We start from the raw sequence: 15,775 nt of genomic DNA, 5'->3' as shown, positions 1-15,775 counted from the left end.
ATGCATAACAAGAATCAACTAATGGCTAAGCATATAACATCATATCCAAAGAGAATCGATAAAATTAAGTTTTTCACATGAAACTTTAAATCAACATAACTTGTTCAATAATGCATGGAATTCAGTGGTTCAAAGCTCAGAATCACAAGCATTGCAAGATCTACAAGATTCACATAACAATTTTAAGAAATAAGAGACACGAATTTTTGACATCTTGAAGTGCAACTTTGTAATTCGTGTGTTCCAGGCCGTGCAATGCTTCAACCTTCCTCTAGCAAGCTTGTACAAGTGTTTGGAATGGAGATTGAGGTCCAATTATGCTCGAATCCACAGAATTTTGCTTTCACCATTGATGAACTCAAGCTTTGGATATGCTTCAAACTACACGAAATCACTTGAATCTTGGTTCAATCTTGCTCCATAATGATACTAGATGATGAATTGATCAAGAAAAATGCATGAGATGTGAAGAAATTTGGAGAAAAAATGAGAGAGAATTTTGAGAGACTTTGAGAATTCTAGATCTAGAATTGGAAAATATGATGAATTCTGTTAGGATTTTCTATTTATATGCTTCACTAATCATGATTAATTAAGTTAAACCAAGTGCTAATGAAATGGATTAAGTTTCGAGGTGTTTTGGCAAAATTGGGATTTCACCTCATGCATAAAAATGCATGGATAAACAGTACGAATTTGGCCTTGATTTCACTCAAAATGATGTTTTGGAGCCAATGGTGATGGTACGATGTTCAAATAATGCACACATTTCAAATTCTATTTTTCCCTCCAAAAATGCATTGAATTTTCAAATATTTATGTGAATGTAATGCATGCCATATGATGTATGTTTTGGATAGTATATGTCAAGACATGAACAATTCAAAAAGAACCACTCCATTTGGCCTTTTGGTTGGAAAGTTATGCATGTCTGAAGTTCCATGTTCATTTGGCCATGATTGATCCATATCTCTTCAACCATACATGAGAAATTCATGATCTTGGACTTTTTGGAAATGGGAGAGAAAGATCTACAACTTTCATGTTCAACAAAATTTCATTTGAAGCTTTCTTGATGATGTAATCTTGAGTTGAAAACCTTTCCATTTTTGGCAATTTCAAATTATAAGTCACTTTCTATTTTTGGAAAGTTTTGTCCTGACTTTATTTTCTTCAATGTTGATGTTTGAAATGTCAAATGAGACTTGTTTGAACATGAATGAATTATTTCTAATCACTTCCCACCTCCAAATCCAACAGTTGACTTTGCAGTTGACTTCTGTTGACTTTTTAGGGTTTCAGATGATTTGGCCATGCACAGATGAATTTGAGCCTCAATCTCTTGATGAAGTGGCTCCAAAATGAAACCCTAGCTTATACAAGCTCAATAAAACCATGTGATGATCCCCATCTCAATGAAGACCTCATCTTCTTGAAGAAACCCTAACTGGCATCGTGCAACTGATTAGGGTTGACCAGAGGTCAAAACCCTAATCCCAAGGAATCTGATCAGGCACAATGAAACCTCTTGGTGATGATGATGAGACCATGATGATGGTGATGTACCATTCCAACCAAGATAATGATCAATCTCCTTGAGGAACCAAGAAACCCTAATTGAAGCACAAACCCTCAGATGGCTAGTGATCAATCCAATAGGACCCTCAGGCTTGCATCTCTTAACCTCTTTATCCTCTGATAAAGACCTAGGAGGACGACTTGCTCAATGTTTCCACATGATATGCAAAAATGTAATGTCTAATGTCCTAAGAAATGCAATGCAATATGCTAAGCTAGTCCCAAGAGAGGAGGGCAAATTTTGAGGTGTTACACCAGGTTACCCAGTTACAATGCCCTATGTGTTCGAAGAACGCGCTCTTGATCTATCGTTTATGGACAAACCTGTGCCTGTTTTTTGATTTTCGCCTCTGACTCAAAGCAAACCATATAAAAGTTATTTAGTGATGAATTTGTTTTGGGTGAGGGCTTGATAGTAAATTTACTAAGAGTATATTTTTCTCTTGAGTACATCATTTTTCCTTAGGAAGTGACTATTTTAGTTGGGAGCTAAACCATTATAAAAGCGATTTATTATTTCTTGGGGGAATAAAATAGGTCTATGTTTGGTTCATGAGCTTCGTCATTGAAGAAAAGCTCTCTTTTGGGTTTGTGAAGAATAACCAATAAAAAAATTTCATAACAGTTCTTGAAGAAATGGTGTTTTGGTACTTGAGTTATAATAGGTGTTGTTGACGTTGACGAGAGGAGGAAACTTTCAGTGACGAGAGAAACATGAGGGTCAGGATTGCTACCTCATCCTCTTCTATTTCTTCCACCACTACTCTTGTCAGGGAATAATTTGAGGGATTTTTTAGAGATGTTAGGGATCCATCCGCCTCTAAGTCTTCCCCAACCCTCTTGTTCGGGATTTAACTTCTTGTGTAGATCAAGATAAAGGACCAGAAGGTCGGGTTCCAACCTACAATAATAAGAGATGTCAAGATCTAGATGCTCTTAGGGGGAGAATCCTAGTAACGAGCTCAAGCCGTCTGACGATTCCCCCCACTAGATTTATTATTATTAGTGTTGGGAATTCACATACTCCTTTTAAGTTTCCTAAAATCTTCTAGACTTTGATACCCTGTATTTTACAAAAGGCTCAGACTTGTGTGTCTGGGTGAGATCCCGCCTTCCTTTAGAATCTCCTTGACACCGAAAAAATTGAGTTGATTTTGAAGGTCCCATTCCACATGTTCTGCAACGCTTCCTTGATGTTTATGGCAATTGTAGATCAAGATGAATTTCTTAATCCGGGTAATCCATTTAAGTAGAGAGATCTATACAAGGGTAAGTATGGCATAGTGTCGCATCCGCGAAAAACAATCGGCGGGCTGAAACAAAAAAACAACACAGAGCCGCCATTGCGCGTTATTTATCCCAAGATAGGGAAAGGAAACGCTCAGAGAAACCTGGAAAAAAGCATGGTCTCGCGACCAAAGAGAAAGGGTAAGGGAGTCGGTTACGCAAGGGGAAGGTATTAGCACCCCTCACGTCCGTCGTACTCGACGGGATCCACGCTCTAAGAAAAGAAAAGGTTGCTAAAACACCACACACACACACGCACCGAAGACAACACATGTGGGGTTAAGAGGAAGGGAGCTCGATAGGACATCGCATCCTATGCCTACGTATCTCGTCTGGAACGAGAATCAGAGCTGCCGTAGTTCGGCTCACGCACGCCAAACCAAACACACACACCCACAGGCAAACCTGGAACCCGAATGCCAATCGTTGGGCTTACATCGGCTTCCGAACCAAACAAACAATCAGGATACGGACAGCCAATCGCTGGGCTTACATCCATATCCTGACACACAAGAAGATAACAAGCAAACACACACAAAAAGAAAAAAAAGTGCCCGGAGAGACCTCGCACGGTCTCCTGCCTACATACCTCGTCTGGAACGAGGATCAGGGCGATGTAGTTCCCCTGAAAGGGAAAGAAAATCTAGCCAGAAACCAAGGGGTGACACACTACCAGGGAGCTGTACTCGAGCCTAGTGTTATCATGCATCATTGCCCTATGTTGTGGTTTCTACCTACTTGCACAACAGCAAGCTAATCCTGTCCAGGAAGAAAGCAAGCATGCAAGCATCAATCAAAAATAAAACAAACATTTCAAACAAATATTCATAAAGCACACACTATATCCAGTCAGAAGTGAGGCTCAAACAAAGGGTTCGACTGCCGAAGTAAGTCATCTGTACAGAGGTAGTATTAGCTCTTAACCTTGCCATTGAGGGGCTAAGGTGAAGCTGATGAAAGGTGAGTGAAGATTAGACTTCACAGCTCTTATCCCTGTCCAGGGAGAGCTTTAGACAAAGGAGCGTGGGTCCAGAATGGAGGGACCCTTCTACGCTCAAGACTCTGACACAACTGTACAAAGTACAAGATCTTGGGTTTGTGTCCCAATGCATCAACACAGTGGTGTGAGCAGAGGGACGACTCAACAGAATAGCGGGGGATAGATTGCATATCCCTTGGGTTCCGCCAATTGCCTCATAGAGGTCTTTACCTGCTTGGCACAAAAGTAAACAATCACAAACATCGCCTCTTAAGGAGGACTTCAGACAGTTGCCTGGCTAAATAACAAGCCAGGTCTTCCAGACTACATGGAGACAAGAGAGTCTACCTCAACTGGTTTATAAAACCAAGCAGCAACAAGCAAGTTCTTAAAGAACTGTAAGCGACTAAATGTACCTGAAATCAATCAAGTATCATCAGTACTCAGACAAACCAACAATAAACAGCAAAAGTCAAACAGTCAATTTGTACATTCAAAACAAGTTAATGCACACAAGTGCAAGCCATGAGCTCAAGCTCAAGCATCAAACCCTACAACACAAAATCAATGTTAGTTTACAACATCAAACAAAACTCAATTTAATCAACTTGCACTTTTTCCCTTAAGCCTTTTGCATTTCAACCTGAAAATCCAAACCAAATGTGAGAAACTAGACCACTAGGCCAAGCCTAGGGTCCAAAGGGGATAAAAAATCCTAAACATCAAGTGAAATTTATCCAAAATCACATTCAAACAAATTAGAAACAAATTCAATTGGTCCCATGCTCATATCAATCACCATTATCATTTTATGCACAAAATAGCATCCAACATGTAATTTGCAACTTCAAATGACCAAACAGAACTATCTCAATCAAATCCATATCAAAACAATTCAATTAATTCCACAAAAATTCACACCTAAACAGGACACATTCAATGTATAGCATGTCAATTTTCAGCTCAATTGGACAAAAGGAAGTAGGTCAATGAAAATCAAGAAGTCCAGACACATTTATACAAGCCAATTCAAGGCATCAACACAAGCATCCATTTCAATAATTCATAAAACAGTGACAACAATAACGAAATGAATGGGATCAAAACCACAATGTCCTATAATGTGTCTAAAATCCACATGTCAAATTTCATCTTCATCCAATACAATATGAGAATTTCACAAGCAAAATGCCAACATGTGTCACACAAATTCACAAAATGAGCCAACAGAGAAGAAAATTATCAATCAATTAGAAAACTCCATCAAAAATTCCAGAAAAAATCACATGCAATCTTGACATATCAATGTTCATTCACACAACAAATTGGAGCAATTCAACATTCCTAAGCCAGGCAAATAAAATCATGAAGTCAGCAGAAATCCAAACAAGTCAACACATGGTAGCAAAATGAGCATCAAATTCAATCAAATGCCAAACAGTGAAAACAATTAAGAAATGAATGGGACCAAATCCAAACTACATCTAAACATGTTATGAATCACTCCATCAAATTTCACATTCATATGATATGGTATGAGCATTTCACAAGACTTGGAAGACAAACACTCAAACAAAGCCCTAAAAATGCTAAACAGCAATCAAAAATCTCAATTAAATGGAAAATGAATCAACAATTCATACAAAAAATCATGGTGAAACTAGACATATACAAGACACAGCATGCAAAATTTGAGATCAATTGGAAAAGCATAGGCATGTCAAATAAATTCATGAAATTGACCTAACCTAGTGTGACACAAATTGTCACACTCAACTTGCACACATCATATCTACCAAACCAGAGATCCAAAATTCACAAACTATACATCAAAATAACCAGCAAGGAGTCAAGAATCATCATGTGAAATTTCATTCAATTTGGATAATGTATGAGTATTTCATGTTAAAAATGGTGAAACATATACAAAATGCACACAAGTCAAAGATCAATAGACAAAGTCAAAAATCCACCAAGCACAACTTGAGTTATCATACCTATAAAAAACTAGAGAAAATTATGAATCTAACAAAAAAACTCCCACTAAAATTGGACTTAAAATGGATTTTATATGATTTTTGTAAGTTTATTAAATTATTGAAATAATTATTTAAATAGAATTAAGAAATGAATTAAGTCTGTGGCATTTTTGTAATTATCTCGCCCTGGCCAAAAACGCAGCCGTTTCAATTATTTGGTGGCGTAACATGATTGGTTCGAATTTGGCGCTAAACAGGTATTTCAAACGGAAGCACAAGGAAACGGATCAAACACCAAATTTTTCCAGAAATCTCCATGTTCATCGCTATTCTTGAGCTCACCACTACCAGATTCGGTTACGAGCTTTTCTCAACCAAAATGCACAAATGATACATCAAAATGACCGTTAAATCACGTACATTATGAATATGTAATCTATTTTCCCTAACTCTAAACATACTACTCGGATCGATAAAAAAAAGAAATGGCATCAAACATTCAAGTCGTGATAACTCAACCTACAGTTAACCAAATCAAAAACCAAGCATAGCACGATGATCTACGATGAATGAACTTCAAAACGCATCAAACAATTTAAGCAAAAGAGAAACTCGAAAACTGACCTTAGATTGATGGCAGCAATGGATTTGGAAGCTTCAAGGTGTAATGATGCAAAACAGATGCGTGTCAAAGTGTAGGAAGGTGAATGGAATAGCTATCTCGATCCAAAACAACTCCAATTGCAAGAATCATCAAATCACCATTGTTATCTTCCTTTGCACAGTCGCGATTCAGCAAGGTTTCGACCACAATTCCTCAAAACAGATGGAGATGAAAGTTCATGGAAGATGAATCAAAAAGAATTTTGCAATTTGGTTGAGATTTGATGGAGTTTTGGTGAAAAATGTTGATGAAGATTCTTGAAGAATTTGGGAGAAAATGGAGGGAAAGTTAGTTACAGCTCTTGAGAATTGTGATTATGATTAACATTCTGTTATGATTAATCATTTATACCATCCCTTAATCCAATGTACTAATCTCAATTAGCAAAAACTTGTTTAATTAGTGTAATGTGAAACTTAAGTGCAAGTCCAAAAATGCCCTTGCCAAATATTACACCATGACAGCTCGTGACAGCTCAAACAACTTCTAAATGGCATTTGGAGTGTGTTGCAAAAATCCTCATCTCAAAATTCCATGTATTTCTCAAATTGGACCATTTTGCCCTTGGATTTTAATTGTTGCACTTGAAAATTGACCTTTTGCATTGACCATTTTTGATGAATTTTGATTATGCACCATGAAAGTACATGTGAAATGGAGTTTGCTCATAAAAAGATCACTCATTATGGACATTCCATGTGAAAGTTATGCCACTTTGATTATAGGCCTTTTTGGAAAATGAATGGACCATAACTTGTCAACCATACATGGGAATTTCAAGTTCTTGGACTTTTTGGAAAGGTGAGAACAAGATCTACAACTTTCATGTTGAACAAATTTTCATTTGAAGCTTTTTTGGACACGTAATTTTATGGTGAAAAACTTTCCATTTTTGGAAACTTCCATTACAAGTCACTTTCTATTTTTGGCAATTTTTGTCCTGACTTTATTTTCTTCATTCTTGAGCTTTGACATGTCAAGTGAAACTTATTTCAACATGAATGAAGTGTATCCAACTCTCTCCCACCTCCAAATCCATAAAATCAAGCACAGTTGACCACAATTGACTTTTTCAACTGATAGATGAATTTGGCAATGCACTGATCAATCTGAGCCCCAATCCTCTGATGAAATGGCTCAATGATGAAACCCTAGCCTCCATAGGCTCAATACAATCATGAAATGATCCCCATATCCATCATAGACCCCATCTCCTTGCTATGCCCTGATTGGCCCAATGCAGATGATTAGGGTTGACCAGTGGTCAAAACCCTAATCTCAAGGTGTATGATCAATCACTTGAATCTTCTTGGATTATATCAAGACCATGATGATGATGATGTATAATTTCAAACAAGATGTAGATCAATCCCTCTTGAGAACTATGAAACCCTAATTTGGACTTCCATCCTCAGATGATTAATGACCAGTCTAATGAAACCCTAGCTTGCACATAACCTCTTCATCTTCTGATCAAGACTTATGAGGATGACTTGCACAATGTAACCACATGATATGCAATATGCAATTCCTAAATACCTACAAATGATATGCAATATGTTAAGCTAGTCCCAAGAGAGGAGGGCAAATTTTGAGGTGTTACACATAGTTGTCCATAACTGTTCATAGCTGCAGTAAAATCTTTTTGCGCTATAGAAAGAAATGGATGGACTATCTGGTCTATAGAAGGAAATGCCTATTCACAATACACCCTCTGTCTTGGCTGCTCAGGTGTATGAGTTGTGGACGTCTTTAGAGGCTAGACACAAGACCATTGAGGAAGTGAAGGTTATTTAGGAGACTATGGCTTCTCAACTGGTTGTAGCTAAAGATGATTTAAGAAAGGAGAAGGATTCTTATACTAAGGAGTTTAGGATTCATGTAGATAAGCTGAAGATAATGTAGGGGAGGGTCAATGAGGTTATGGACAGGTTTTTTAAAGTCATCTTCGGCGCTTTTGAGGATGATTACGATCAAGTAGAGCTATTGAATTCGAGTATCATGATTCCTTAGTCAGAGCTATATCCGAAGAAAATGGTCAGGGATGGGGCCATTGTAGGGGATAGTGAGGATCCCACTGAGGTTCATGGCTTCTAACTATTTTATGTTTATCCAGCCTACATGTCATTATTATTCCTTCAGGTTTTGTAACGATTTCCGCTTTTGTACTATTTAAACATCTTACCCATTATAGGGCTCCTTTAAATGGTTTGGCTTCCTGGAATTATTTTCTTTCTTCACAGGTTTGTCTGTCCTTGGATTAATGTTATGCTAGATGGATTTTCTTTGTGTTTCCTCCTTGTTGAGGTAGGGGTGGTTATGTTATGTTTTGTCTTGCTCGTCTTGCTTTATTAGAAGTCGGTGTGAGCTTTAAGTATTATGTCATTACCCGTTCCTACTATCAAGAGCTAGTGTAATCCTCACCCGTCCTATTTGTGGGGATATGGCATAAGTTTTACCCATCCTTTTAGATTGGAGTTAGCGTAATTCTAACATGTCTCGTTTGTTAGGAGTTGGCGTAAGTTTTACATGTCTCTTCAATCGGGAGTTAGTATGATTCTCCAGCGTCACTGGGAACCATCTTCGACCAAGAGTGGGGTCTCATTCCCTGACCCAAATTTGAGTCTAGATCGAGGTGGAAGTATTTTGGCTCCACAACCTACACCCTTGGAATGACTAGCTTCTAAAAAGGGGTGCACAAATTGCAGCATAATGCACTTATCTCTTTAACCATGTTCTCAAAATAAATAGGACAACCCATGGAATTCTAACAAGTTATAATGTTAATCATATTAGAAGACAATAAAGATGATTAGGAATTTGAATGCCTTTAAAGTACTTAACATGAATATTGTTCGAGGACATGATTTAGGGTTCATTCTTGGCATGTGATTTGAGGGACCAGGGTTGACCATGATTTCCTAGAAAGTACATGAATGAGACATGTACTTGCCGCCCTACTACCGGTTAGCCTTTTGGTCGGCTTCGGCGAGTTCGTTCTCTGGCATTTGTGAGTGGCAAGATCGAGATATGCCCGAAAGATTCGAATCCTTTCGTCCGCCCGCACTATTTGTTGTGTTCTTGTTCTCCCTGATTCCATTCCTTGTTCTGTTTGTATTTATCGATGGGAGTTTGACCCCAGAGGCTTCTCTTTATATGGTGAATCCCTTTTGGTGTCGTCGACGTTAGGAACTAGGAGGGACATTTAGGTAGAAGCCACGAAGGAATTCTAAGCATATATCATTTCCCTAATCTTGGTGTCACGTCATAGTGAATTTGCTTTTGCATCAGATAGTGTCTAATCATGAAAATTCACGAGAATCACAAGTTAATTTTCACAAACAATGCCACTCTTCTGAATTAGAACTAGAATTATGCTTGAGCTAGGAGATTGGACTCTTAGTGGGACGTTGCAAGTCTCCGATGCGGTGGATCATAATGGATGACCAGTAAGATTAGCATTTCAACACTTAAATCAATGATAGAAATAGAAATAGGTAGAGTGAAATATGGAAAGTATGAATACATGCGGTCTCACGCGTGTAAAATTCTTAGATTAACAGGTTGTCATACCTCTTTTGAAAATTAATAGACATCTTTTTATTGGGTATTCAATTGACCGAAAATAGAAGTGTAGTTATTTTTATATGAGAAGGGGAGATTAAGATTGATTTTACAAAATTGTTATTAAATGTATAATAGAAAAAATAATATTAATTATTCATTTATCTGATGAAACGAACCTATACTTTGGTACAATTTTTATAAAGTGATTTATAATTAAAAAAATAGAAGGAGTATTTCTCTATCTCATCCTATTAATTTTTAACACAACTCAAAATAAATTATAAAAAAAAACATCAAAAAAAACTTAAATTAAATATGTTTTCATTAAGTATTATTTAAGATATTTCTTCCTTTTATTATAACTTTAGTTGGATATCAAAGTTTCAAAAAAATTAATCTCAGTTAAAATTATTTTGAATAAGTTTTTATAAAAGTTACTTTTGAGATATATTTTTAAAAAATATGTAGTTTCATTATGTTTTAGTCTTTAATAAACTATATTTATTTTACTAAATGGAAAATTAATCTTTTAATTAAAAAAATGAATTTAAAATAACTTTGACTATTGAATTTTTTAAATAATTTTCTTTTTAAATAAAAAGAAAAAATAAACAAACGGATCCTAAAACATTTAAGATTAAGTTTCTATATAAAAAGTAAGTAAAGCATATTCACTTTAACCATTTTTAATTAAATACAAATGGTAAAACTTTTACAAATGCTTTGTACCAAAAAAAAATCTTTGTTTAACCTTAAGAATCCTACCAACCCATTTCCTCTCTTCCCTATAAAATTCAAAGATATAAAGAAGAGATAGGAGAGGTGACCAGTTGCATGCATGAAATGGGTAAGAAGGCAGTGTTGATAGGGTGCAACTATCGAGGAACAAAGGCTGAGCTAAAAGGTTGCGTTAACGATGTATGGAGGATGCACAAATGTCTCATTCATTATTATGGATTCTTAGATGAGGATATCACAATTCTCATTGACACAGACAGTTCTTATACTCAACCTACTGGCAAGAACATTCGATTTGCCATGTCTAGATTGCTTCGATCAGCTCAGTCCGGTGACGTGCTATTCATCCACTACAGCGGTCATGGCACTCGTCTCCCTGCCGAGACTGGAGATGAAGATGATACCACTGGCTATGATGAATGCATTGTTCCTACAGATATGAATGTCATCACTGGTTAATTTTCTTACTTTCTTTTACTACATATTGACGTACTTTCCTATCAAAATGTCATTGTGTCTGGAATTACTGTTCTCTTCGGTCTTATTTAATATATTGGTTATTCAATAAATCTGCAAAATGATATATCTTTGTCAAGCCATGCTAATTTTTATTTTGGTTGCCAAACAGATGATGATTTCAGGGAGTTTGTAGCAAAGGTACCTAGGGATAGTAGGATCACAATCGTATCAGATTCTTGTCACAGTGGTGGATTGATTGAATTGGCAAAGGAACAAATAGGAGAGAGCACGCATGAAGGAGCACCAATTTCATCACCAGGCTTCAAAAACTACCTTCACAGGACTGGGGAAGATGCACTCGAGTCTCGTGATTTTGAGGAAGAACGTGGTGGACTTCATGAGAATCACAACTATATGAAGAATAGGTCTCTTCCTCTTTCAACTCTTGTTGACATACTAAAGCAGAGAAGTGGGGAAGATGATGTAGAAATTGGAAAGATAAGGCCTACACTATTTCATATCTTTGGAGAAGATGCTAGTCCTAAAGTGAAGAGCTTCATTAAGTTTTTCTTGAACAAATTTCAACAAGGAGATGGTGAGAGTGGAGGCCATAGTGGGATTTTGGGGTTGGTGAAAAACATTACCCAAGGACTTCTCAATTATACACTGAATGACATTGAAGAAGAGTATGAAGATCCTGAAGACAACCGTACACCAGAAGAATATGCTACATCAACTAAGCATAACACTGTAGAGCGTGGAATCCTACTGAGTGGTTGCCAAACTGACCAAACTTCAGCGGATGCTAGTCCACATGGGAATCCTGATGAAGCTTATGGGGCATTTAGCAATGCCATACAAGCTATAATTGCAGAGACTGGTGGTGTAGTTACAAATCGACAGCTTGTCCTGAAGGCTAGGAAGAAACTTCATAGGCAGGGTTATACTCAGAAGCCTGGACTTTATTGCAGTGACGATAATGCCAGTGCTCCTTTTGTGTGTTGATTTCATCGATAGTGATACGACTTATGTTGATTTTCAAGTACTTTTATGAGTTTCCGACAATCAATAAATAATGTGTAGCATATGACATAATCTAGTTCATACATCATATTTGAAAGGAAACCGTCTATGTCAATGATCACCTATATAGATATAAAATCTTATTAATAAGGACAACAACAAAAATTATTTATGCCAAAGATTGTTGTTGTTGAATAAACTTTAATGTTAGAGTTAGTAGGTTTTAATAATAATTTAATGGAGAGATTTGGAAGGTTAAGAGATGGTGGAAAAATTAAGAGTATTTACTATTTATCATAATTAGTAGAATAGCTAAAGTTTTCTTGTATGTATAAAGTCCAAAATTGCATTCCAATAATAAACAGAAGTTTATCAAACTATTCGTTCTTTCTGTCAAATTGGCATCAGAGCTAATGGCAAATATGATGAATCAAATGCCGTTGTCACGGCTAACGAAGTTGAATTACGAAAATTGGAGTATCCAGATGAAAGCTCTTCTCGGATCTCTAGACGCGTGGGAGGTGACCAAAGATGGGTTTGAAGAACCAACAGATACTGAGGGATATACGGCAGCTCAAAACAAGGCGTTGAAAGAGACGCGATCGAAGGATAAAACGGCACTATACATGCTGTTTAGGGCTGTTGATGAATCAGGCTTCGAAAAGATTGCCGGTTCGACTACGTCGAAAGAAGCGTGGGACACACTAGAGAAAGTATTCAAAGGAGCAGATCGAGTAAAGCAAGTTTGACTCCAAACACTTCGTGGCGAATTGGAGAGGATGCAGATGAAGGAGTCAGAAAATGTATCTGACTACATCACGCGTGTACAAAAGGTGGTGAACCAACTTACCAGAAATGGCGAAACAGTCACTGATGCACGAGTTGTCGAAAAGATCTTGAGATCTTTAACAGATAAATTTGAGAATATAGTGTGTGCAATAGAAGAGTCGAAGGACCTTTCGACGCTCGCAGTCGAAGAGCTCGATGGTTCCCTCGAAGCACACGAACAACGTAAGATGAAAAAGAAGGAAGAAGGAGTAGAGGATGCAAATCAAACCAAGGAGCAAATCAAAGACGAAAAGGTACTCTTTTCTCAAAACTTTCGAGGAAGAGGACGTGGTCGTGGAGGACGTGACAGTGGTCGAAGTGGTAGAGGCAGCAACTTCGACAGAGGACAATCGATCCAGCAAAATTGGCGTGGCAGAGGACGTGGTCAAAGAGGTGGTAGGTCGAACCATTCCAACTTTGAATGCTACAAGTGTGGGAAGTATGGTCATTATGCGAAGGATTGTAACTCATTCAAATGCTATAACTGTGATAAAGTGGGACATCTTGCAAAAGATTGTCGAATCGAAAAGAAGGTAGAAGAAACAACCAATCTAACCTTGGAAGCTGAAGCAAATGAAGGTTTTCTCTTGATGGCTCAAAATGAGATCAACACAAATGACAATGTTTGGTATCTTGACTCAGGAGCAAGTAACCATATGTGTGGTCACAAACACCTGTTTAAAGAAATGAGAAAGATTGAAGATGGAAATGTGTCTTTCGGAGATGCATCGAAAGTGAAGGTCGAAGGCAAAGGAACGATTCGTTACCTGCAGAAAGATGGGTTAATTGGATCAATCCAAGATGTTTATTATGTACCAAATCTTAAGACCAACATCTTGAGTTTGGGACAACTTACAGAAAAAGGTTATTCGATACTGATGAAAGAACGGATACTGTATTTTAAGGACAAGCTGGGACATCTGATTGCTCGTGTCGAAATGGAGAGAAATCGAATGTACAAACTGAATCTGATAAACGTTCGAGAAAAATGTTTACAAGTAAATGTCGAAGACAAAGCGTCACTATGGCATCTACGCTTTGGTCATCTACATCATGCTGGCTTAAGAAGGTTGGCGAAAAGGAACATGGTGCATGGACTACCAGATATGGATTATGAAGGAAAGTTCTGTGAAGAATGTGTGCTGAGCAAACAAACAAGAACTTCATTTCAAAAGAAGGCCGAATATCAAGCCAAGCATATCCTTGATTTAATTCACACCGACATATGTGGACCAATCACGCCAGAATCTTTCAGTAGCAAAAGATACTTCATTTCCTTTATCGATGATTACTCACGGAAGACATGGGTTTATTTCCTGAAAGAAAAATCTGAAGCATTCGAGGTGTTCAAAAGGTTCAAAGTAATGGTGGAGAAGGAAACCGACAGACACATTAAAGCAGTTCAATCAGATAGAGGTGGTGAGTATACTTCGACAGCTTTTATGAAGTATTGTGAAGAGCAGGGTATAAGGAGATTTCTAACTGCAGCACACTCACCTCAACAAAATGGGGTGGCTGAAAGGAAGAATCGAACAGTCCTTAACATGGTTCGATCAATGCTTAAAAGCAAGAACATGCCAAAGGAATTTTGGGCAGAAGCTGTACAATGTGCCATTTATGTTCAAAATCGATGTCCACATTCGAAGTTAGAAGATCAAACACCACAAGAAGCGTGGAGCGGACAGAAGCCAACAGTCTCTCATCTCAAAGTATTTGGAAGTGTTGCTTATGCACACGTACCAGATCAACGAAGAACGAAACTTGAAGACAAAAGTCAGAAATACATATTCATTGGGTATGATGAGAAAACAAAAGGGTACAAGCTATTTGATCCCATAAGAAAGAAGGTGATAGTGAGTAGAGACGTTCGAATAAACGAAGCAAGTAAGTGGGACTGGAACAGTTCGACAGAAGTTGTTGTCGAAGTTGAAGAACCATTTGTCGCTGTACCATCAAACATTTCGACAAAACTTGAAGATTCTGACAATGAAGATGAACCTACACAACCCAGAATGCGAAGTTTGCAAGATCTGTATGATTCGACAAGTGAAGTGCACCTTGTATGTCTCTTGGCAGATGCTGAAAACATCAGTTTTGAAGAAGCAGTATGAGACAAGAAGTGGAAAAGTGCCATGGACGAAGAGATGAGGGCGATTATCCACAACAACACTTGGGAGCTAGTTGAATTGCCAAAAGGGAGTCAACCCATTGGTGTAAAGTGGGTATTTAAGAAAAAGATGAACGCTCAAACGATACAAAGCGAGACTTGTTGCGAAGGGATACAAACAGAAAGCAGGAATTGATTATGACGAAGTATTTGCACCTGTTGCAAGAATGGAGACAATTCGACTACTCATATCTCAAGCTGCTCAATTCAAATGGCCAATATTTCATATGTGTTTGTCATGCAATATGGCTCAGAAGATTTATGAGTAAAATGGAGCTAGAACAGAAAGATGCTACAATAATACACGTTGACAACAGGTCAGCAATTGAGTTAGCAAAGAATCCAGTAAACCATGAAAAGAGCAAACACATTGACGTTCGCTTTCACTTTATTCGAGAACACGTGAAGGAAGGAAGTGTCGAATTGAAGCATGTAGCAAGTAAGGACCAAGCAGCAGACATTTTCACAAAACCACTATCAAAAGAAATCTTCGACAGAGGGAAGAA

The 15,775-nt window shown here is 37.6% G+C and overlaps 1 protein-coding gene across 1 annotated transcript; it reads left to right on the top strand.

Annotated features, from left to right (window-relative positions):
* Positions 1-10,844: 10,844 nt before the first annotated feature.
* On the top strand, positions 10,845-12,346 carry LOC127137377 (metacaspase-5). The gene is made up of 2 exons (XM_051063869.1): positions 10,845-11,246; positions 11,421-12,346. The coding sequence occupies exons 1-2, from the start codon at positions 10,889-10,891 to the stop codon at positions 12,254-12,256; spliced, it is 1,194 nt and encodes a 397-aa protein (XP_050919826.1). The 5' UTR covers positions 10,845-10,888; the 3' UTR covers positions 12,257-12,346.
* The last annotated feature ends 3,429 nt before the right edge of the window (positions 12,347-15,775 follow it).

This window comes from Lathyrus oleraceus, chromosome 1, assembly GCF_024323335.1.
Source record: "Lathyrus oleraceus cultivar Zhongwan6 chromosome 1, CAAS_Psat_ZW6_1.0, whole genome shotgun sequence".
Classification (NCBI taxonomy): Eukaryota; Viridiplantae; Streptophyta; class Magnoliopsida; order Fabales; family Fabaceae; genus Lathyrus; species Lathyrus oleraceus.
Note: the sequence above shows the minus strand (reverse complement) of the source record. Positions and strands in the feature narration are given on the sequence as shown.